The sequence below is a fragment of the Oncorhynchus tshawytscha genome, linkage group LG34, assembly GCF_018296145.1.
Source record: "Oncorhynchus tshawytscha isolate Ot180627B linkage group LG34, Otsh_v2.0, whole genome shotgun sequence".
NCBI lineage: Eukaryota > Metazoa > Chordata > Actinopteri > Salmoniformes > Salmonidae > Oncorhynchus > Oncorhynchus tshawytscha.
The window spans coordinates 8,227,571-8,249,525 of NC_056462.1; the positions used below are offsets into that span (position 1 = coordinate 8,227,571).

Here is a 21,955-nt window from a genome sequence, read left to right on the forward strand (position 1 = left end):
GACACCCTAGACCCACTCCAATTTGCTTACCGCCCAAATAGGTCCACAGACGATGCAATCTCAACCACACTGCACACTGCCCTAACCCATCTGGACAAGAGGAATACCTATGTGAGAATGCTGTTCATCGACTACAGCTCGGCATTCAACACCATAGTACCCTCCAAGCTCGTCATCAAGCTCGAGACCCTGGGTCTCGACCCCGCCCTGTGCAACTGGGTTCTGGACTTCCTGACAGGCCGCCCCCAGGTGGTGAGGGTAGGCAACAACATCTCCTCCCCGCTGATCCTCAACACTGGGGCCCCACAAGGGTGCGTTCTGAGCCCTCTCCTGTACTCCCTGTTCACCCACGACTGCGTGGCCATGCACGCCTCCAACTCAATCATCAAGTTTGCGGACGACACAACAGTGGTAGGCTTGATTACCAACAACGACGAGACGGCCTACAGAGAGGAGGTGAGGGCCCTCGGAGTGTGGTGTCAGGAAAATAACCTCACACTCAACGTCAACAAAACTAAGGAGATGACTGTGGACTTCAGGAAACAGCAGAGGGAACACCCCCATCCACATCGATGGAACAGTAGTGGAGAGGGTAGCAAGTTTTAAGTTCCTCGGCATACACATCACAGACAAACTGAATTGGTCCACTCACACAGACAGCATCGTGAGGAAGGCGCAGCAGCGCCTCTTCAACCTCAGGAGGCTGAAGAAATTCGGCTTGTCACCAAAAGCACTCACAAACTTCTACAGATGCACAATCGAGAGCATCCTGGCGGGCTGTATCACCGCCTGGTATGGCAACTGCACCGCCCTCAACCGTAAGGCTCTCCAGAGGGTAGTGAGGTCTGCACAACGCATCACCGGGGGCAAACTACCTGCCCTCCAGGACACCTACACCACCCGATGCTACAGGAAGGCCATAAAGATCATCAAGGACATCAACCACCCGAGCCACTGCCTGTTCACCCCGCTGTCATCCAGAAGGCGAGGTCAGTACAGGTGCATCAAAGCTGGGACCGAGAGACTGAAAAACAGCTTCTATCTCAAGGCCATCAGACTGTTAAACAGCCACCACTAACATTGAGTGGCTACCGCCAACACACTGTCAATGACACTGACTCTACTCCAGCCACTTTAATCATGGGAATTGATGGGAAATGATGTAAATATATCACTAGCCACTTTAAACAATGCTACCTTATATAATGTTACTTACCCTACATTATTCATCTCATATGCATACGTAGATACTGTACTCTATATCATCGACTGCATCCTTATGTAATACATGTATCACTAGCCACTTTAACTATGCCACTTGGTTTACATACTCATCTCATATGTATATACTGTACTCGATATCATCTACTGTATCTTGCCTATGCTGCTCTGTACCATCACTCATTCATATATCCTTATGTACATATTCTTTATCCCCTTACACTGTGTATAAGACAGTAGTTTTTTTGGAATTGTTAGTTAGATTACTTGTTCGTTATTACTGCATTGTCGGAACTAGAAGCACAAGCATTTCGCAACACTCGCATTAACATCTGCTAACCATGTGTATGTGACAAATAAAATTTGATTTGATTTGATTTGATTTGACCTCTAGCCCCTACCTGCACCCTACCTCTAGCCCCTACCTCTAGGCACTACCTGCACCCATATCTCTAGCCCCTACCTGCACCCTACCTTTAGCCCCTACCTCTAGGCACTGTCTGCACCCTAGATCTAGGCCCTTCCTGTACCCTACCTCTAGGCCCTACCTGCACCCTACCTCTAGCCCCTACCTCTAGCCCCTACCTGCACCCTACCTCTAGCCCCTACCTGCACCCTACCTCTATCCCCTACCTGCACCCTACTGCTAGCCCCTACCTCTAGCCACTACCTCCCCCTCTACCTGCACCCTGCATATCTCTAGCCCCTACCTGCACCCTACCTCTAGCCCCTACCTCTAGGCACTATCTGCACACTAGATCTAGGCCCTACCTGTACCCTTCCTCTAGCCCCTACCTGCAACCTACCTCTAGGCCCTACTTGCACCCTACCTCTACCCCCTACCTGCACCCTACCTCTAGCCCCAACCTCTAGGCCCTACCTGCACCCTTCCTGTAGGCACTACCTTCACCCTACCTCTAGGCACTACCTGCACCCTACCTCTAGGCCCAACCTGCACCCTACCTCTAGACCCAAACTGCACCCTACCTCTAGGCCCTACCTGCTCCCTACCTCTAGGCACTACCTGCAAGCTACCTCTATGCCCAACCTGCACCCTACCTCTATGCCCAACTGCACCCTACCTCTAGGTCCTAGCCCCAACATATCTGGTGTTTACAGTTGTAGGTGTGTAAGCGATAACACTGCAGCTGCACACAGTAATGAAATAAGCAGACATATCTTTCATCAAATGATTCTCTTGCTATATTGAGTGTCTTACCAACACTTTTAATCACAAATACAATTTTCTCTAACTATGAATGAGATTCTGTAAGATCTGAATAAATTGATTAATTTAAGTACAAGTATATGGTGTTGTATGGTAAAATGATTGAGGGTCATAAGAAGTGAGAGATCTGACTACTATGAGGTGTTGGGGAGTTTTCAACACCTTTCAGTAGCCAGCCTCTGAGACAGCTGTAATTTAACTGTAGTTTATTGTGCTAGAAAGTAAGCATTTCACTGTACTTGTGCATGTGACAATAAAACATGAAACTTGAACCTTGCTGGTGTCACCACACCACAACAGAGTGTTAACAGGAAGTTTGCGTCTCAAATGGCACCGTAGTCCCTATATAGGGCTCTACTTTGGACCAGAACCCACAGGAATAGGGTGCCATTTGGGACGCAGGAGTAGAGGGGTGGGTATCTGTATCTGTAAGGACGGGGTGAGAATTAAAGGGAGGAGGTGAGATTACATTTGCTATTAAAAGAAGGGAATACCAAATGAGAGAGAGAGAGAGAGAGCGGGAGAGAGAGAGAGGGAGAAGCAACCTAGTCCACTCTCTGGTAAGGTTATTTTTCAGATTACGTTGTGCAAATGTTCCTTTTTTTGTTGCTTTGCATTCATTTTTTAAAAGGAGCTATACATTATATACATATCATTGTTGCATTGTAATTTCAGATCATGTCTTTAATACATCTATGGTAATAGTGGAATGATAGTGTTTCACAATATTTATTTATTGGGGCACACAAAATTGCATTCTAATAGTGCATCCTTCTTATTGGGCAACAAACGAAGGACTCTTGTCAAATTGACCGGGACAAGCAAATCTTTATTTGTCAAATGGGACTGCTGATTGTTCCAGAGGCTGTGGCACTTTACAATCGGTTAGCGCGCGGAGCCACTCAAATTAACAATCCGTCAGGGCTCGGTACTTATAAATCGCCAGCCACAGTCAATTTGAGAACAAGAGATTTGTTTTAATGTCATTCACAGCATGTTGCTATAGACCATGATCTCAGATAATTTACCTGGTGAAATAAAGGTTAATACAATTGATTTATTTCTAAATGCATTTATTTAAAGGAAACCATTACTGATTGAGTTGTTGGTTTTAAGGAAACGCAGAATCAGAGGAAGCCAAGATGAAGTTTGTCAGCCTGATTGTGATGATGTCACTACTTGGGACAAAAATGGCTTTGACATTCCACAGAAGTACCGGTAAGAGAGTTGCATTGAATACAGTATGTGTTTTGATCAGGGGCACAATTTAGATTTTAGAAGTGGGGAGACATTACTTTTAATTTTTTATTCTTAGAATTTTTTAAAATCCAGTCAGATAAACACTCCAAACAGCCTACCCGACAGCTCGGAGGCGTCCGTATGGTCCTAAAGCAAACCGTTGCCTCATTTTGTATCACATTTCAATTATAAAACTGGGGGGGACAAAAATGCAGTCCCCCCGTCCCCAGTGAAAGTTGCACCCCTGGTTTTGATGATAGTGCTGAAAGTTTTATTTACATTTTTCATGGTGATTATCGACCACAAGTTCTAAAACAATAATCTGTTTTAAACCTGAAAATGTGCTTTCCTCTTTCATGTCCAAATGAAAATGAGATGCATTCTTTACACAAATGTAGTAACTTACAGTATTTTTGTTGCAGTAGATGTTATTGGTTATTAGCAGTCATAGACTGAATGTCACACCCATTTACAATGATAAATTATGATCAAATAGTAAAAGCCTAAACTAACACAATACTTTTAATATAATACAATGTTAAAATATGCAGTATATACTAAACAATAATAGTACAATGACAATATTGAGGCAGCAGGTAGCAGCCTAGTGGTTAGAGAGTTGGGCCAGTAACCGAAAGGTTGCTAAAACGCATGCCTGAGCTAACAAGGTGAAAATCTGTTGATCTGCCCCTGAACAAGGCAGTTAACCACACTGTTCCTAGGCCGTCATTGTCAATGAGATTTTGTTCTTAACTGATTTGCCTGGTTAAATAAGAGGTCTTAGTTAGGCATTTCTTAAGCCCCTGGGCTATATGGTGTGCACATTGATCAGTTTAGTGAATTATGGAATGGGAGAGTTCTGTTAGCGGCCTGTGAGTGTCATAGGAATGTTCCGTTTGTGGCTGTTTTCTACAGTATATAAGGCCCCAGGAGAGTAGTTATTCCATCATTGTCCCCTAGGTGGCGATGATGCTCCAGTGTATCTCCAGGAGGAGACTGCAGAGTGTGACATGCCCAAAGCCTGTGACCTGAAGAATTATGAAGACTGGTACAGGCTGGGCTCCTACTGCATCAAGTACTTCAAGGCTGCCCTCAACTTCACCGAAGCGGAGGTAAACAACATTCTATATAACAGGAGAATGACATTATAACATGATCAAAGCATGTTACTGCTCTACCTGGAGTCAGTCAGCCTGTCCATTCCAATACAATGGCAATACAGTGAAGTGAAGGTTAAATCCAATGTCTTAATTAGAGGTGTCTTCTAATGTATTCATCTTACTCCCACTGGCGGACTTACCATTCAGCAGAAGAGGCAATTGCCTCAGGCCTCACATCATTTGTAGGCCGTCATTGTAAATAAGAATTTGTTCTTAACTGACTTGCCTAGTTAAATAAAGGTTCAAATAAAATAAAAATCAAGAAGCCTCATGACCTGGGCATAATTTAAATAAATAAATATAAATATTTTTCCGCTGAGGCCCCCCCCCATGCTTTGTTTGAGGCATAAAAAATAAAAAAGGAAATACAAAAAAATCCCCATCAAAATGTGTCTAAACGAGAGAGTTCTGTGTTTTTGCCATTGCCTTTGTCGCAATCCACCTCATCCGCTGACATTGTCCCCTGTGATGACACACCAAATGCGTTTGATGGATTGCGGGAAAAGAGCAGGAATAAGGTTTTATAGGCTACTGTCCAAGCTATAGTACATCTTCCAATGGTACGACTGCTGTCAGCATCAAAGATGATCCAACTTGAATAAATGCTTGGAGGTAAGAAAGACAGCAGTGATACGGATTTCACTTATTATTGATATCTAAATAGCACATTGTTGTGAATCACACTGCTGCTCTCTCATTTAGCCTTACAGATTGTGATTGTTGTGGATGGCTGTTCACAAATACAGTGTCTTCAGAAAGTATTCACACCCCTTGACTTTTTCCATATTTTGTTGTGTTACAGCCTGAATCTTTTTTGAGGCCACTGGCCTGCACACCTCATAATGTCAAAGAGGAAGCACGATTTTCAAAATGTTTCAAATTAATACAAAATGAACAGCTGAAATGTCTTGAGTCAATAAGTATACAGCCCCTTTGTTATGGCAAGCCTAAATAAGTTCAGGAGTTAAAGTTTGCTTAACAAGTCACATAATTAGAGTCCATCCTCTGTGCAATAATAGTGTTTAAAATGATTTTTTAACAAATACCTCCTCCCTGTCAGGAATTGTGAAGAACTGAGTTTAAATGTATTTGGCTAAGGTGTATGTAAACTTCCGACTTCAACTGTATATTTAATTCATTTTGAAGTCAGGCTGTAACACAACAAAATGTAGAATAAGTAATGGGGTATGAATACCTTCTGAAGACACTGTGTACGTGTATTATAACCCAATAATGGTTGAATTGAAGAAGTTTTAGCTGCCTATCAATCAATGTTTTTGCGACCAGTGGACAGCCAGTGAAAAATGCACTCATGCAACAGCTGCATAGTGTGGATCCAGGGCCTGATTAATGCAGGGGCTTACAGGGTCTGATGCCCCGGGGCCCAAGCCCATATTGGCAGCAAAAAAATGGAAATTTGTGTATATATACAAAAGCCACACCCATTTGCTGACAGGTGTATTAAATCAGGCACACAGCTATGTAATCTCCACAGACACACATTGGCAGTAGAATTGTATTATGGAAGAGCTCAGCGACTTTCAACATGGCACCGTCATAGGATGCCACCTTTCCAACAAGTCAGTTAATCAAATTTCTGCCCTGCTAGAGCTGCCTCAGTCAACTGTAAGTGCTGTTAATGTGAAGTGGAAACATCTAGGAGCAACAACGGTTCAGCCGCGAAGTGGTAGGCCACACAAGCTCACAGAACAGAGCCGCCGAGCGCGTAGCATGTAAAAATTATCTGTCCTCGGTTGAAACACTCACTACCTAGTTCCAAACTGGCTCTGGAAGCAACATCAGCACAAGAACTGTTCGTCGGGAGCTTCATGAAATGGGCTTCCATGGCAGAGAAGCAGCACACAAGCCTAAGATCACCATGTCCAAATCAAGCGTTAGCTGGATGCCAGGAGAACGCTTTCCCTTTCCCAAAATCTAAAGTCTACAAAACCTAGTCCACTCTGTTCATAACATATTCCAGTTTCAGGAACAGAAAACTGTATTAAGATGAAATGTTTCATCGATGAGATGTGCAGAATGTAGGCCAAAATCCATCTTGTTCCATCGCCAGTGGGCTTCCTCTCACTACCATATTTGGTCATGAGTGGAAACGCCAAACGGATGCTTCATTTTTATACATCCAGTGAAATATCTGTCTCATTGTTCTATCAGTGGTAGTAACGTGCGCTGCCCACCAACCATCAAGAGTTTAAGAGCGTAGTGCGTGCCAATGCTGCCTCAGCATTATGGCTACATTTCATGCTAAGCTGTTGACAGAATTTTACCACAGTCATGAGTAGGTCGGTTGGCAGAAATAAAAGTGGAGACTATAACTGACTACATTTAGAAAGTAACTTGACCAACCCTGTTGGAGGTCTGGAGAATTGTGCATTGCAAAAACGGTTTGAATGGTCCGCTGTGAGATTTTAATTGGATGTTACATTTCAATAACCCCCCCCCCACATGAACCTGGAGGAAAAACGTAATTCTGATTTGTCAGTCTATACACAAAATTGACATGCATCAACATATTTTGATCATCAACATCTGACCTTTTTAACCTGTCTCTCCTCTCTGGGGAGGTTCCCATTGGAACCAGCCACGGTTCATCCTGTATTTAAAGGGGTAGATCAAGCTGATCCTAACTGTTATAGGCCTTTTTCTCTTTATCAAAAGTGTTGAAAAAACTTTGTAAATAATCAACTGACTGCCTTTCTTGATGTCTGTAGGATTCTCTCTGGTATCTGGCTTCCGCTCAGGTTATGGATGTGCCACTGCAACCTTAAAGGTCCTCAATGATGTCACCATTGCCCTTGATTCTAAGCAATGTTGTGCTGCGATTTTTATTGACTTGGCCAAAGCTTTTGATATGGTAGACCATTCCATTCTTGTGGGCTCCAAATCACTACGTCAGCACCTGCTTACTCTCTCTTTCTCTCTCTCTCTCTCTCCCTCTCTCTTTCACTCTTTCACTCTTTCTCTTCCCACCACCTAATTCTCCTCTTCTCTCTCATCACTCTCAGACACAGTGCAGGTCTGCTGCCCCCGGTGGCCATCTGGTGTCGGTGCATAACTGTCAAGCCAACGACAACCTGCTTTGCGTGGTGATGAAGAACAACGCCAAAAGCCCTCGCATCTGGCTGGGAGGCTTCGAACTCTTCCAGGTAGGAGAGGAAGAGTGATGGATGGAAGGAGTGATTAAGACAGGGCGGATAGTGGGTGGAGGGAGGCAAAGTCATGTGGGAGGAAAGAGTGACATGGGGAAAGAGAGAAGCTTTGCAGCACAACATTTAACATTGAACATATGATTGTCGTAAGATCTACATTTACAGTATTCAGACCACTTGACTTTTTACACATTTTGTTACGTTACAGCCATATTCAAAAGTGGATTCAATTGATTTCCCCCCTCATCAATCTACACACTACCCCATAATGACAAAAAAACAGTTTTTAGACATTTTTGCAAAAAACGGAAATATCACCTTTACATAAGTATTCAAACCTTTTACTCAGCACTTTCTTGAAGCATCTATGGCAGCGATTACAGCCTCAAGTCTTCTTGGGTATGATGCTACAAGCTCGGCACACCTGTATTTGGGGATTTTCTCCCATTCTTCTCTGGAGATCCTCTCAGGCTCTGTCAGGTTGGATGGGGTGCGTCGCTACACAGCTCTCCAAAGGGTCTCTCCAAAGATGTTCGATTGGGTTCAAGTCCGGGATCTGGCTGGGCCACTGAAGGACATTCAGAGACTGGTTTTCATCAAGGATCTCTCTGTACTTTGCTCCGTTCATATAACCCTCAATCCTGACTAGTCCCCCAGTTCCTGCTGCTGAAAAACATCCCCACAGCATGATGCTGCCACCACCATGCTTCACCGTAAGGATGGTATTGGCCAGGTGATGAGTGGTGCCTGGTTTCCTCCAGACGTGACACTTTGCATTCAGGTCAAAGAGTTCAATTTTGGTTTCATCAGACCAGATAATCTTGTTTCTCATGTTCTGGGAGTCCTTTAGGTGCCTTATGGCAAACTCCAAGCGGGCTGTCATGTGCCTTTTACTGAGGAGTGGCTTCCGTCTGGTCACTCTACCATAAAGGTGCTGCAGAGATGGTTGTCCTTCTGGAAGGTTCTCCCATCTCCACAGAGGAACTCTGGAGCTCTGTCAGAGTGACCATCGGGTTCTTGGTCACCTCCCTGACCAAGGCCCTTCTCCCCCGATTGCTCAGGTTGGCCGGGCGGACAGATCTAGGAAGAGACTTGGTGGTTCCAAACTTCTTCCATTTAAGAATGTTGGAGGCCACTGTGTTCTTGAGGACCTTCAATGTTGCAGACACTTTTTGGTACCCTTCACCAGATCTGTGCCTCGACACAATCCTGTCTCGGAGCTCTATGGACAATTCCTTTGACCTCAAGTGGGAACTTATATAGATAGGTGTGTGCCTTTCCAAATCATGTCCAATTAATTGATTTTACCACAGGTGGACTCCAATCAAGTTGTAAAAGCGTCTCAAGGATGATCAATGTAAGCAGGATGCACCAGAGCTCAAATTTCGAGTCTCTTAGCAAATGGTCTGATTATTTATGTAAATAAGGTATTTCTGTTTTTTATTTTTAATACATTTGCAAAAATGTACCAAAAACTGTTTTCGCTTTGTCATTATGGGGGAGTGTGTGTAGATTGATGAGGAAAAGGTTTTATTTAATCAATTTTAGAATAAGGCTGTAACATAACAAAAAATGGAAAAAGTGAAGGAGTCTGAATACTTTCCAAATGCACCGTACATTTGTTTTTATCACCTCCGGTCTTTCTATCACTCTCTTCTTCTATCCACATTTATATCACTCCCCTCTCTCTTCTATCCACATTTATATCACTCCCCTCTCTCTTCTATCCACATTTATATCACTCCCCTCTCTCTTCTATCCACATTTATATCACTCCCCTCTCTCTTCTATCCACATTTATATCACTCCCCTCTCTCTTCTATCCACATTTATATCACTCCCCTCTCTCTTCTATCCACATTTATATCACTCCCCTCTCTCTTCTATCCACATTTATATCACTCCCCTCTCTCTTCTATCCACATTTCTCTCTCTACCTCCTTCTCTCAGTCTGGTAAGTTTGTGTGGACTGACGGCTCCAGCTGGAACTTTGAAGCATGGACCCCTGGGGAGCCCATCTCCCGCTGGACGAGCCGCGAGGACTGTGTGGAGATGAACTGGAGCGGTAAGAGATGGAGGGGGGAGTGATGGGATGGATGGATGATTTTTACTTGCAATGGCTGTGATATGTGTTTGTTTTCACCTACTTTAGTTGAATGCACTGGCTAACAGCTAAAATTACATTAATGTGAATGAAACATTTCTTGGAAGGTGGTGGGAAGAGATGGTATTTTGAACTCACATTTGAACTTGTGTCTGTCTGTCTGTCTGTCTGTCTCTCTCTCTGTATATTTGTTCTCTATCGCCAAGAAATTGGGAAATGGAACGACCACACGTGTTTCACCAAGAAGAGCTACGTGTGCTCCTTCAAGAACATAGTTTGAGGACGAATATCCACGCTCACATACTTAGTATGAAGCAGCAATGTATTGGGCATGCTTTCTCCAGTGGTGTGTTGGTATAGACTGTGTGTCTGTCTGTGTAACACCAACCCAGTCCCCTGCTCCTCTCTCTTGGGTTGTGACCGAAATGATACCCTGTTCCCTATAGAGTGCACTATTTTAGACCAGAGCCCCATGGGCCCCCTGGTCAAAGTAGTGCACTATAAAGAATAGGGTGTCATTTTGGACTCATCCTGCTCCTTTCCCCAACGATCCCAACCCACAGATCTCCCACGGTGAAACCAAACCACATAGAGATGTGACTGCTTTTAGCAAACTGAAAAATGCATTAAAAAATCTATATAAATAAAGAGTGTTAAGCAAGTAAACACCTAGAGTTTTTGTTTGTCTGTTCCTAGCAGGATTTGAGTTTCTGGCAGAATCAAACCAGAATCAAAATTTCACGTACTTTTATTTAAGTAATGGGTAGACTTTAATACTTTGTAGAGGTAGGAGTTCAAATACAATAGTCCATGCAGAGTTAACGAACGATTACACATACAACCTCCACTATGAAAATATTACAGGTAAATTACAGGTTCATGTGAAATATAAGGAATATTACAATGCTATATATACATGCATTCTCTATCCGGGGTGAAGTCTCCCCTAGATACAGAGCTAGGATCAGCTTCCCTATCCCCAATCCTGACCATAAACTTTAGTGGGGAAAATGTTAAACTGATCCAAGATTAGGGTCTATGGGCAATATCACCCTAAACCTACATTTGCAGCCAAACTTTCCAAATTGCCACCACCCACCCCTTTCCCCCTCAACCACTCCATTCCATTGGCTGTCCGTTAGCCGTATTGCCCAATGGAAAAGGCCCCTGAGTCGTTTGACTGCTTCTCTACTCCAATGAACTCCCTACTCCGATACAGCCCATTGCTGGATAAGGAGTTCTCGATCTGCGTGTCTGACACCTAATGGAGTAATGGTAGATTGGGGGGAGAGAGAAAATTACTTTATTGAATTTTATACACTTGAAGAACATGAGGAGCACATCACAGTCAAGCGACTCCTATTTTCCACTTAAGTCAAATTGTCAGTTAGTCTCTAGTTGATATTAAAGCATGATTTAAGTGGAAGTTAGGATTTGACCCTTAGTTTCAACTATTTGTCTGGGCCGTATGTATCAACTTCTCAGAGTAGGCTTACTGATTTAGAATCAGTTTGACCTTTTAGATCACAATGAATAAGATCATGGGACAGGGGTGAACTGATCCTAGATCAGCACTCCTACTCTGAGATGCGGCCTCAGGCCTGCAAAGGCTGACACTGGTTATTAAGATAAATATCTATATCACAGTAAGCAGGGTTGGTGTCACGCCTCAAACTTTACCTCCTCAAACTTCTTGGCCTTGTATTGCTCTGCTCCCTTCAGGAAGTTCAAGAGTATGATGTCACAAAGCACGGTGCCCTGCGACCAATCCAAGGCAGAGAAAGAAAACAAGGTTGTAGAATAGAATGGGATTGAAGAAATGAGGGGAGAAGAGAAAAGAAAAGAAGAGAATAACTATTTTCCACAGAAATAACTTCAGTTGGGGAGACAGAGACATGCATGACACAAAGACATTTTCGAAAACTAGTCTACAGAGACTGTGTGGATAATATTATTATAAAGTTAAGAGACTGAAGGTGGAACAGATATGTTTTAATTTAAAACTAGCCTAGAGACGGTGTGAATACTTTGTGGATAGAAAGTAGCAACTGAAAAGAAGGGCTCAACACTCCAACTGACATAAAGGCAGCTACCATGTTGATCAGAGTCGGGATCATGTTAAACTTCCCTGCCTGTAACAAACAAGGCAAGTACTTTACAGAAGTAAACACACGCACACACAACCAACCACACACACACACACACACACACACACACACGAGAGAGAGGAGACCAGTTAGAGTTAAATTATCGCTATTCATCATCATCAACATTATTATCATCATCATCGACATCATCAACAACATCATTATCATCATCATCCTCACATCATCATCCTCACTTGGTGAAGTTGAAGAGGGGGAAACGAATGCTGTTCTTGATGAAGATGGTGAAGTTCTCCACCTCCATCATAGGATGCCTGAGGGAAGGTCAGAAAGAGAATCATGTTCCTTCATCAACACTCAAACACACTCGCACACACACGGTTACCCACGTCTTGATGTAGTCGATCTCCGCCTGGCACCAGCCTCTGATCTCACAGGTATTAAGGGTGTCGTTGAAACGTACACACCTGCCCGTCGGAAGACCTGAGGAAGAGAGGGAGGGAAAAGAGAGAGGAAGAAGGAGAGAGGATATAAGACACAGAAAAGGGGAGGACGGATAGATGACAATAAATGACAAAGATCAAAACATTATTCTGGGAGAAACGGTTTGGCAAATTCTGTAACATCTTCTGTCTTCTTAAGAACATAAAATTAGAAAAGGAAGAGAAAAAGTTGATCAGAAAAAGAGGAGAAACCTCACCATTTCCCCAGGCTTGTTGAGGAACTTAGTGCAGTTGTTGTCGTGCGTACACTTGTATTTCATCTCACTCTGTGTATCACACATAGTACAGAGTTAGAGTAACACACAGAGGCAGACAGACAGATGGACGGACGGACGAACAGACAGACAGACTTCAAGACAGAGAGAGACAGACAGACAGACAGACAGAAAGAGACAAGAGAGAGAGAGATAGAGCATGTGGGGGGGACCACAGAGGGCCAATGGGAGAGTAAGTGTGAGGGGTCTCACTTCGGGACAGTATCCCTGCACCTGGTTCTCTGTGGTGATGAGTTTGGTGATGATGCAGAACACAGAGGCCTCCTGTCAGACCACACACACACAAGCACACACACACACACACACACACACAATAAAAAAAACACTCTCATTTTCATTGACCAGCACATCAGACCTGATGTCATAATCCACACATAGAGAAAAGGAAGAGGTAGTATCAATATTTGGTGTCCATTTGAAGTATTAAGTGATGTTCACAGGGCTTTTAACAAATACATTACCCACAAAGTGCTTACAACAAACCAGACATAAACAAATATTGAGCAAGCAGGGGAGACAGAGGCTATCCAACAACTATACATGGCTCCTTAGGCTGTCTATCAATGCCAATTGCAAACATTAACCTCTTGGTTAGGGGTAGTTCTAAGAGGTTTTAATGAATCCAAAAATCTGAGACCATAGTGTGACGGTTTTCTTCTGGTGAAAGAGAGGCGGACCAAAATGCAGCGTGGTGGTTATTCATGTTTAATTTATAAAGACACTACACATGAATAAACTTACAAAAACAATAAACGTGCGAAAACCTAAACAGCCCTATCTGGTGCAAACACAGAGACAGGAACAATCACCCACGAAACACTCAAAGAATATGGCTGCCTAAATATGGTTCCCAATCAGAGACAACGATAAACACCTGCCTCTGATTGAGATCCAGACAGCCATAGACTGTGATAGATACCCCTACTATAATACAAACCCAACACCTAACAAAAACCCCAAGACAAAACACACCACATACAAAACCCATGTCATACCCTGGCCTGACCAAATAAATAAAGAAAACACAAAATACTAAGACCAGGGCGTGACACATAGTTTGTGTGTGGTGTAGGTAGTGCCTAGAGGTAGGGTGCAGGTAGGGGATAGAGGTAGGGTGCAGGTAGGGTGCAAGTAGGGGATAGAGGTAGTGTGCAGGTTGGGCCTAGAGGTAGGGTACAGGTAGGGCCTAGAGGTAAGGTGCAAGTAGTGCCGAGAGGTAGGGTGCAAGTAGTGCCTAGAGGTAGGGTGCAGGTTGGGCCTAGAGGTATGGTGCAGGTAGGGGATAGAGGTAGGGTGCAGGTAGGAGTTAGAGGAAGGGTGCAGGTAGGGCCTAGAGGTAGGGTGCAGGTTGGGCCTAGAGGTAGGGTGCAGGTTGGCCCTAGAGGTAGGGTGCAGGTAGGGGATAGATGTAGGGTGCAGGTAGGGCCTAGAGGTAGGGTGCAAGTAGTGCCTAGAGGTAGGGTTCAGGTAGTGCCTAGAGGAATGGTGCAGGTAGGGCCCAGAGGTTGGGTGCAAGTAGGGCCTAAAGGTAGGGTGCAGGTAGTGCCTAGAGGTAGGGGCGAGAGGTAGGGTGCAGGTAGGGCCTAGAGGTAGGGTGCAGGTAGGGGCTAGAGGTAGGGTGCAGGTAGTGTCTATTGGTAGGGTGCGGGTAGGGCCTAGAGGTAGGGTGCATGTAGTGCCTCGAGGTAGGGTTCAGGTAGTGCCTAGAGGTAGGGGCTAGAGGTAGGGTGCAGGTAGGAGATAGAGGTAGGGTGCAGGTAGGGGATAGAGGTAGGGTGCAGGGAGGGTCTAGAGGTAGGGTGCAGGTAGGGGCTAGAGGTAGGGTGCAGGTAGGGGATAGAGGTAGGGTGCAAGTAGGGCCTACAAGTAGGGTGCAGGTAGGGCCTAGAGGTATGGTGCAGGTACGGGCTAACGGTAGGGTGCAGGAAGGAGATAGATATATGGTGCAGGTAGAGCCTAGAGGTAGGGTGCAGGTAAGGCCTAGAGGTAGGGTGCAGGTAGGGGATAGAGGTAGGATGCAAGTAGGGCCTACAAGTAGGGTGCAGGTATGGCCTAGAGGTATGGTGAAGGTATGGGATAGAGGTAGGGTGCAGGTAGGAGATAGAGGTAGGGTGCAGGTAGTGTCTAGAGGTAGGGTGCAGGTAGGGCCTAGAGGTAGGGTGCAGGTAGGGCCTACAAGTAGGGTGCAGGTAGGGCCTAGAGGTAGGGTGCAGGTAGGGGATAGATGTAGGGTGCAGGGAGGGCCTAGAGGTAGGGTGCAGGTAGGGCCTAGAGGTAGGGGCTAGAGAGAGTGTGCAGGGAGGGGCTAGAGGTAGGGTGCAGGTAGGGGATAGAGGTAGGGTGCAGGAGGGGTTATAGGTAGGGTGCAGGTAGGGCCTAGAGGTATGGTGCAGGTAGGGGTTAGAGGTAGGGTGCAGGTAGGAGTTAGAGGTAGGGTGCAGGTTGGGCCTAGAGGTAGGGTGCAGGTTGGGCCTAGAGGTAGGGTGCAGGTAGGCCCTAGAGGTAGGGTGCAGGTAGGGGATAGATGTAGGGTGCAGGTAGGGCCTAGAGGTAGGGTGCAAGTAGTGCCTAGAGGTAGGGTGCAGGTAGGGGCTAGAGGTAGAGTGCAGGGAGGGGTTATAGGTAGGGTGCAGGTTGGGCCTAGAGTTAGGGTGCAGGAAGTGCCTAGAGGCAGGGGCTAGAGGTAGGGTGCAGGGAGGGCCTAGAGGTAGGGTGCAGGTTGGGCCTAGAGGTAGGGTGCAGGTAGTGCCTAGAGGAATGATGCAGGTAGGGCCTAGAGGTAGGGTGCAGGTAGTGCCTAGAGGTAGGGTGCGGGTAGGACCTAGAGGTAGGGTGCAGGTAGTGCCTAGAGGTAGGGTTCAGGTAGTGCCTAGAGGAATGGTGCAGGTAGGGCCTAGAGGTAGGGTGCAGGTAGGGCCTAGAGGTAGGGTGCAGGTAGGGCCTAGAGGTAGGGTGCAGGTAGTGCCTAGAGGTAGGGTGCAGGTAGGGCCTAGAAGGTAGGGGCTAGGGTGGGTGCAGGTAGTGCCTAGAGGTAGGGTGCAGGGGGGCTAGGGTAGCAGGTAGGGGCTAGAGGTAGGGTGCAGGTAGGGCCTAGAGGTAGGGTGGGTAGGGGATAGGTAGGGTGCCTAGGTAGGTAGGGGGGTGGTAGGGGGTTAGAGGTGGGTGCAGGTAGGGGCTAGAGAGGTGGGGTGCAGGTAGGGCCTAGAGGTAGGGTGCAGGTAGGCCAGAGGTAGGGTGCAGGTAGTGCCTAGAGGTAGGGGCTAGGGTAGGGTGCAGGTAGGGGGCTAGAGATATGGTGCAGGTAGTGGCTAGGTAGGGTGCAGGTAGGGGCTAGAGGTAGGGTGCAGGTAGGGGCCTAGGGTAGGGTGCAGGTAGGGCCTAGAGGTAGGGGGCTAGAGGTAGGGTGCAGGTAGGGGCTAGAGGTAGGGTGCAGGTAGGGCCTAGAGGTAGGGCCTAGAGGTAGGGTGCAGGTAGGGCCTAGAGGTAGGGTGCAGGTAGGGGGCTAGAGGTAGGGTGCAGGTAGGGCTAGAGGTAGGGTGCAGGTAGTAGGGGCTAGAGGTAGGGTGCAGGTAGGGGGTAGCAGGGTGCAGGTAGGCCTAGGGTAGGGTGCAGGATAGGGGTAGAGGTAGGTGCAGGTAGGGGCTAGAGGTAGGGTGCAGGTAGGGTAGGGTGCAGGTAGGGCCTAGTAGGGTGCAGGTAGGGCCTAGAGGTAGGGTGCAGGTAGTGCCTAGAGGTAGGGTGCCAGAGGGGATAGGTAGGGCCTAGAGGTCGGTGCAGGCAGGGGCCTAGAGGTAGGGTGCAGGTAGTGCCTAGAGGTAGGGGCTAGAGGTAGGGTGCAGGTAGGGGCTAGAGGTAGGGGATGGTGCAGGTAGTGCCTAGAGGTAGGGTGCAGGTAGCCTAGAGGTAGGGTGCAGGTTGCCTAGCAGGTAGGGGATAGAGGTAGAGGTAGGGTGCAGGTAGGGGCCTAGAGGTAGGGTGCAGGTAGTGGTAGGGGCTAGAGGTAGGGTGCAGGTAGGGGATAGAGGTAGGGTGCAGGTAGGGGCCTAGAGGTAGGGTGCAGGTAGGTGCCTAGAGGTAGGGGATAGAGGTAGGGTGAGGTAGGGGCTAGGGGGTGCAGGTAGGGCCTAGAGGTAGGGTGCAGGTAGGGCCTAGAGGTAGGTGCAGGGTGCAGGGTAGGGGCTAGAGGTAGGGTGCAGGTAGGGAGGTAGGGGAGGGTAGGGTGCAGGTAGGGCCTAGAGGTAGGGTGCAGGTAGGGTCTAGAGGTAGGGGATAGAGGTAGGGTGCAGGCAGGGGCTAGAGGTAGGGTGCAGGTAGTTTTTAGAGGTAGGGGCTAGAGGTAGGGTGCAGGTAGGGGCTAGAGGTAGGGTGCAGGTAGGGCCTAGGGTGCAGGTAGGGGCCAGAGGTAGGGTGCAGGTAGGGGCTAGAGGTAGGGTGCAGGTAGGGGCCTAGAGGTAGGGTGCAGGTAGGGGCTAGAGGTAGGGTAGCAGGTAGGGGCTAGGTAGGGGCTAGAGGTAGGGTGCAGGTAGGGCCTAGAGGTAGGGTGCAGGTAGGGTCTAGAGGTAGGGGATAGAGGCAGGTAGGGGATAGAGGTAGGGTGCAGGTAGGGGCTAGAGGTAGGGTGCAGGTAGGGCCTACATGTAGGGTGCAGGTAGGGGCTAGAGGTAGGGGCTGCTGGGGATAGAGGTAGGGTGCAGGTAGGGGCTAGAGGTAGGGTGCAGGTTGGGCCTAGAGGTAGGGTGCAGGTAGGGCCTAGAGGTAGGGTGCAGGTAGGGCTAGAGGTAGGGTGCAGGTAGGGCCTAGAGGTAGGGTGCAGGTAGGGCTAGAGGTAGGGTGCAGGTAGGGTGCTAGAGGTAGGGTGCAGCTAGTGCAGGTAGGTAGGTAGGGCTAGAGGTAGGGTGCAGGTAGGGGCCTAGTAGGGGCAGAGTAGTGCAGGTAGTGCCTAGTAGGGGCTAGAGGTAGGGTGCAGGTAGCCTAGGTAGGGTGCAGGTTGCAGGGGGGGTAGAGGTAGGGTGCAGGTAGGGCCTAGAGGTAGGGTGCAGGTAGTGCCTAGAGGTAGGGTGCAGGTAGGGGCTAGAGATAGGGGTGCAGGTAGGGCCTAGAGGTAGGGGCAGGTAGTGCCTAGAGGTAGGGTGCAGGTAGGGCCTAGAGGTAGGGTGCAGGTAGGGGCTAGAGGTAGGGTGCAGGTAGGGGCTAGAGGTAGGGTTCAAGGTGGGGCTAGAGTAGGGTGCAGGTAGGGGCTAGAGGTAGGGTGCAAGTAGGGGATAGAGGTAGGGTGCAGGTAGTGCCTAGAGGTAGGGTGCAGGTAGGCCTAGAGGTAGGGTGCAGGTAGGGGCTAGAGATATGGGTGCAGGTCGTGCCTAGAGGTAGGGGATAGAGGTAGGGTGCAGGTAGTGCCTAGAGGTAGGGTGCAGGTAGTGCCTAGAGGTAGGGTGCAGTTAGTGCCTAGAGGTAGGGGCTAGAGGTAGGGTGCAGGTAGGGGCTAGAGATATTGGTGCAGGTAGTGCCTAGAGGTAGGGTGCAGGTAGTGCCTAGAGGTAGGGGTAGTGCTAGAGGTAGGGTGCAGGTAGGGCCTAGAGGTAGGGGAGCTAGAGGTAGTGTGCAGGTAGTGCCTAGAGGTAGGGTGCAGGTAGGGCCTAGAGGTAGGGTGCAGGTAGTGCCTAGAGGTAGGGGCTAGAGGTAGGGTGCAGGTAGTGTCTAGAGGTGCAGGGTGCCTAGGTAGGGGCCAGAGGTAGGGTGCCTAGAGGTAGGGGCTGTAGAGGTAGGGGCCTAGGGTAGGGCCTAGAGGTAGGGTGCAGGTAGTGCCTAGAGGTAGGATAGAGGTAGGTGCCTAGAGGTAGGGGCTAGAGGTAGGGTGCAGGTAGGGGCTAGAGGTAGGGTGCAGGTAGGGTAGAGGTAGGGTGCAGGTAGTGCCTAGAGGTAGGGTGCAGGTAGGGCCTAGAGGTAGGGTGCAGGTAGGGGGTAGGGCTAGAGGTAGGGTGCAGGTAGTGCCTAGAGGTAGGGGCTAGAGGCCTGAGGTAGGGGCTGCAGGTAGGGTGGGGGCTAGGGTAGGGTGCAGGTAGGGCCTAGAGGTAGGGTGCAGGTAGGGTGCAGGTAGAGGGTAGGGCTGGAGGGGCAGCTAGGGTGCAGGTAGGGCCTAGAGGTAGGGTGCAGGTAGGGCCTAGAGGTAGGGTGCAGTGCAGAGGTAGGGTGCAGGTAGGGGCTAGAGGTAGGGTGCAGGTAGGGAACTAGAGTAGGGTGCAGGTAGTGCCTAGGTAGGGTGCAGGTAGGGGCTAGAGGTAGGGCAGGTAGGGGCTAGGGTGCAGGTAGGGCCTAGAGGTAGGGGCAGGTAGTGGGGATAGAGGTAGGGGATAGGTAGGGTGCAGGTAGGGGCTAGAGGTATGGGTGCAGGTAGGGCCTAGTAGGTAGGGTGCAGAGGTAGGGGCTGGAGGTAGGGTGCAGGTAGGGGCCAGAGGTAGGGTGCAGGTAGGGCCTAGAGGTAGGGTGCAGGTAGTGCCTAGAGGTAGGGTGCAGGTAGTGCCTAGAGGTAGTGCAGGGGGCTAGAGGTAGGGTGCAGGTAGGCCTAGAGGTAGAGGTAGGTAGGCTGCAGGTAGTGTCTAGAGGTAGGGTGCAGGTAGTGTTTAGGGTAGGGGCTAGAGGTAGGGTTAGGGGCAAGAGGTGCAGGTAGTTTTTTTAGAGTAGGGGCTAGAGGTAGGGTGCAGGTAGGGGAGGTAGGGTGCAGGTGGTGCCTAGAGGTAGGGTGCAGGTAGGGGATAGAGGTAGGGTGCAGGTAGGGGCTAGAGGTAGGGTGCAAGTAGGGCCTAGAGGTAGGGTGCAGGTAGGGGCTAGAGGTAGGGTGCAGGTAGGGGCTAGAGGTAGGGGCTGAGGTAGGGTGCAGGCAGGGCCTAGAGGTAGGGTGCAGGTAGGGTCTAGAGGTAGGGTGCAAGTAGGGCTAGAGGTAGGGTGCAGGTAGGGGCTAGAGGTAGGGTGCAGGTAGGGCCTAGGGTAGGGGCTAGAGGTAGGGTGCAGGTAGGGGCTAGAGGTAGGGTGCAGGTAGTGCCTAGAGGTAGGGTGCAGGTAGTGCCTAGAGGTAGGGTGCAGGTAGGGGCTAGAGGTAGGGTGCAGGTAGGGGCTAGAGGTAGGGTGCAGGTAGGGCTAGAGGTAGGGTTCAAGTAGGGCCTAGAGTAGGGTGCAGGTAGGGGCTAGAGGTAGGGTGCAGGTAGGGGATAGAGGTAGGGTGCAGGTAGTGCCTAGAGGTAGGGTGCAGGTAGTGCCTAGAGGTAGGGTGCAGGTAGGGGCTAGAGTAGGGTGCAGGTCGTGCCTAGAGGTAGGGGCTAGAGGTAGGGTGCAGGTAGGGCCTAGAGGTAGGGTGCAGGTAGTGCCTAGAGGTAGGGTGCAGGTAGTGCCTAGAGGTAGGGTGCAGGTAGGGTAGGGGCTAGAGGTAGGGTGCAGGTAGTGCCTAGAGGTTGGGTCAGGTAGTGCCTAGAGGTAGGGAGCTGGGTGCAGGTAGGGCCTAGAGGTAGGGTGTGCAGGTATAGGTGTGCAGGTAGTGCCTAGAGGTAGGGTGCAGGTTAGTAGAGGTAGGGTGCAGGTAGGGGATAGAGTAGGGTGCAGGTAGTGCCTAGAGGTAGGGTGCTAGATAGGGTGCAGGTAGGGGCTAGAGGTAGGGTGCAGGTAGGGGATAGAGGTAGGGTGCAGGTAGTGCCTAGAGGTAGGGGATAGAGGTAGGGTGCAGGTTGTGTCTAGAGGTAGGGTGCAGGTAGTGTTTAGAGGTAGGGTGCAGGTAGTGCCAGAGGTAGGGTGCAGATAGTGCCTAGAGGTAGGGGCTAGAGGTAGGGTGCAGGTAGGGGCTAGAGATATGGGTGCAGGTAGTGCCTAGAGGTAGGGGCTAGAGGTAGGGTGCAGGTAGGGGCTAGAGGTAGGGTGCAGGTAGGGCCTAGAGGTAGGGTGCAGGTAGGGTCTAGAGGTAGGGGATAGAGTAGGGGATAGAGGTAGGGTGCAGGTAGGGGCTAGAGGTAGGGTGCAAGTAGGGCCTACATGTAGGGTGCAGGTAGGGCTAGAGGTAGGGGCTGGAGGTAGGGTGCAGGTAGGGGCCAGAGGTAGGGTGCAAGTCGGGGGTTAGAGGTAGGGTGCAGGTAGTGCGTAGAGGTAGGGTGCAGGTAATGCCTAGAGGTAGGGCTAGAGGTAGGGTGCAGGTAGTGCCTAGAGGTAGGGGATAGAGGTAGGGGCAGGTAGTGTCAGAGGTAGGGTGCAGGTAGTGTTTAGAGTAGGGGCTAGAGGTAGGGTGCAGGTAGGGCTAGAGGTAGGGTGCAGGTAGTGCCTAGAGGTAGGGGATGGAGGTAGGGGATAGAGGTAGGGTGCAGGTAGGGGGTAGAGGTAGGGTGCAGGTAGGGCCTAGAGGTAGGGTGCAGGTAGGGGCTAGAGGTAGGGTGCAGGTAGGGGATAGAGGTAGGGGATAGAGGTAGGGTGCAGGTAGGGGCTAGAGGTAGGGTGCAGGTAGGGCCTAGAGGTAGGGTGCAGGTAGGGCCTAGAGGTAGGGTGCAGGTAGGGCCTAGAGGTAGGGTGCAGGTAGGGCCTAGAGGTAGGGTGCAGGTAGGGCCTAGAGGTAGGGTGCAGGTAGTGCCTAGAGGTAGGGGCTAGAGGTAGGGTGCAGGTAGGGTCAGAGGTAGGGTAGGTAGTGTCAGAGTAGGGGCTAGAGGTAGGGTGCAGGTAGGGCCTAGAGGTAGGGTGCAGGTAGGGGCTAGAGTAGGGTGCAGGTAGTGTCTAGAGGTAGGGTGCAGGTAGTGTTTAGGTAGGGGCTAGAGGTAGGGTGCAGGTAGTGCCTAGGTAGGGGCTAGAGGTAGGGTGCAGGTAGGGGCTAGAGGTAGGGTGCAGGTTGTGCCTAGAGGTAGGGGCAGAGGTAGGGTGCAGGGGATAGAGGTAGGTGCAGGTAGGGCTAGAGGTAGGGTGCAGGTAGGGGTAGGGTAGGGTGCAGGTA

General features: G+C 49.3%; 1 protein-coding gene across 2 annotated transcripts; it reads left to right on the forward strand.

Moving 5' to 3' along the window:
- The first annotated feature begins 2,857 nt into the window (after positions 1 to 2,857).
- LOC112241186 (lectin-like) lies at positions 2,858 to 10,785 on the forward strand. 2 transcript variants are annotated; one of them, XM_024409340.2, is made up of 6 exons: positions 2,858 to 3,009; positions 3,566 to 3,667; positions 4,649 to 4,800; positions 7,872 to 8,012; positions 9,966 to 10,080; positions 10,326 to 10,785. In XM_024409340.2, exons 2-6 carry the CDS (start codon positions 3,592 to 3,594, stop codon positions 10,397 to 10,399), a joined length of 558 nt encoding a protein of 185 aa, XP_024265108.1. In that variant the 5' UTR covers positions 2,858 to 3,009; positions 3,566 to 3,591; the 3' UTR covers positions 10,400 to 10,785. The 2 variants fall into 2 exon arrangements, with proteins under 2 accessions (XP_024265108.1, XP_024265110.1); XM_024409342.2 differs by having other exon boundaries at positions 2,917 to 3,009; positions 3,575 to 3,667.
- The last annotated feature ends 11,170 nt before the right edge of the window (positions 10,786 to 21,955 follow it).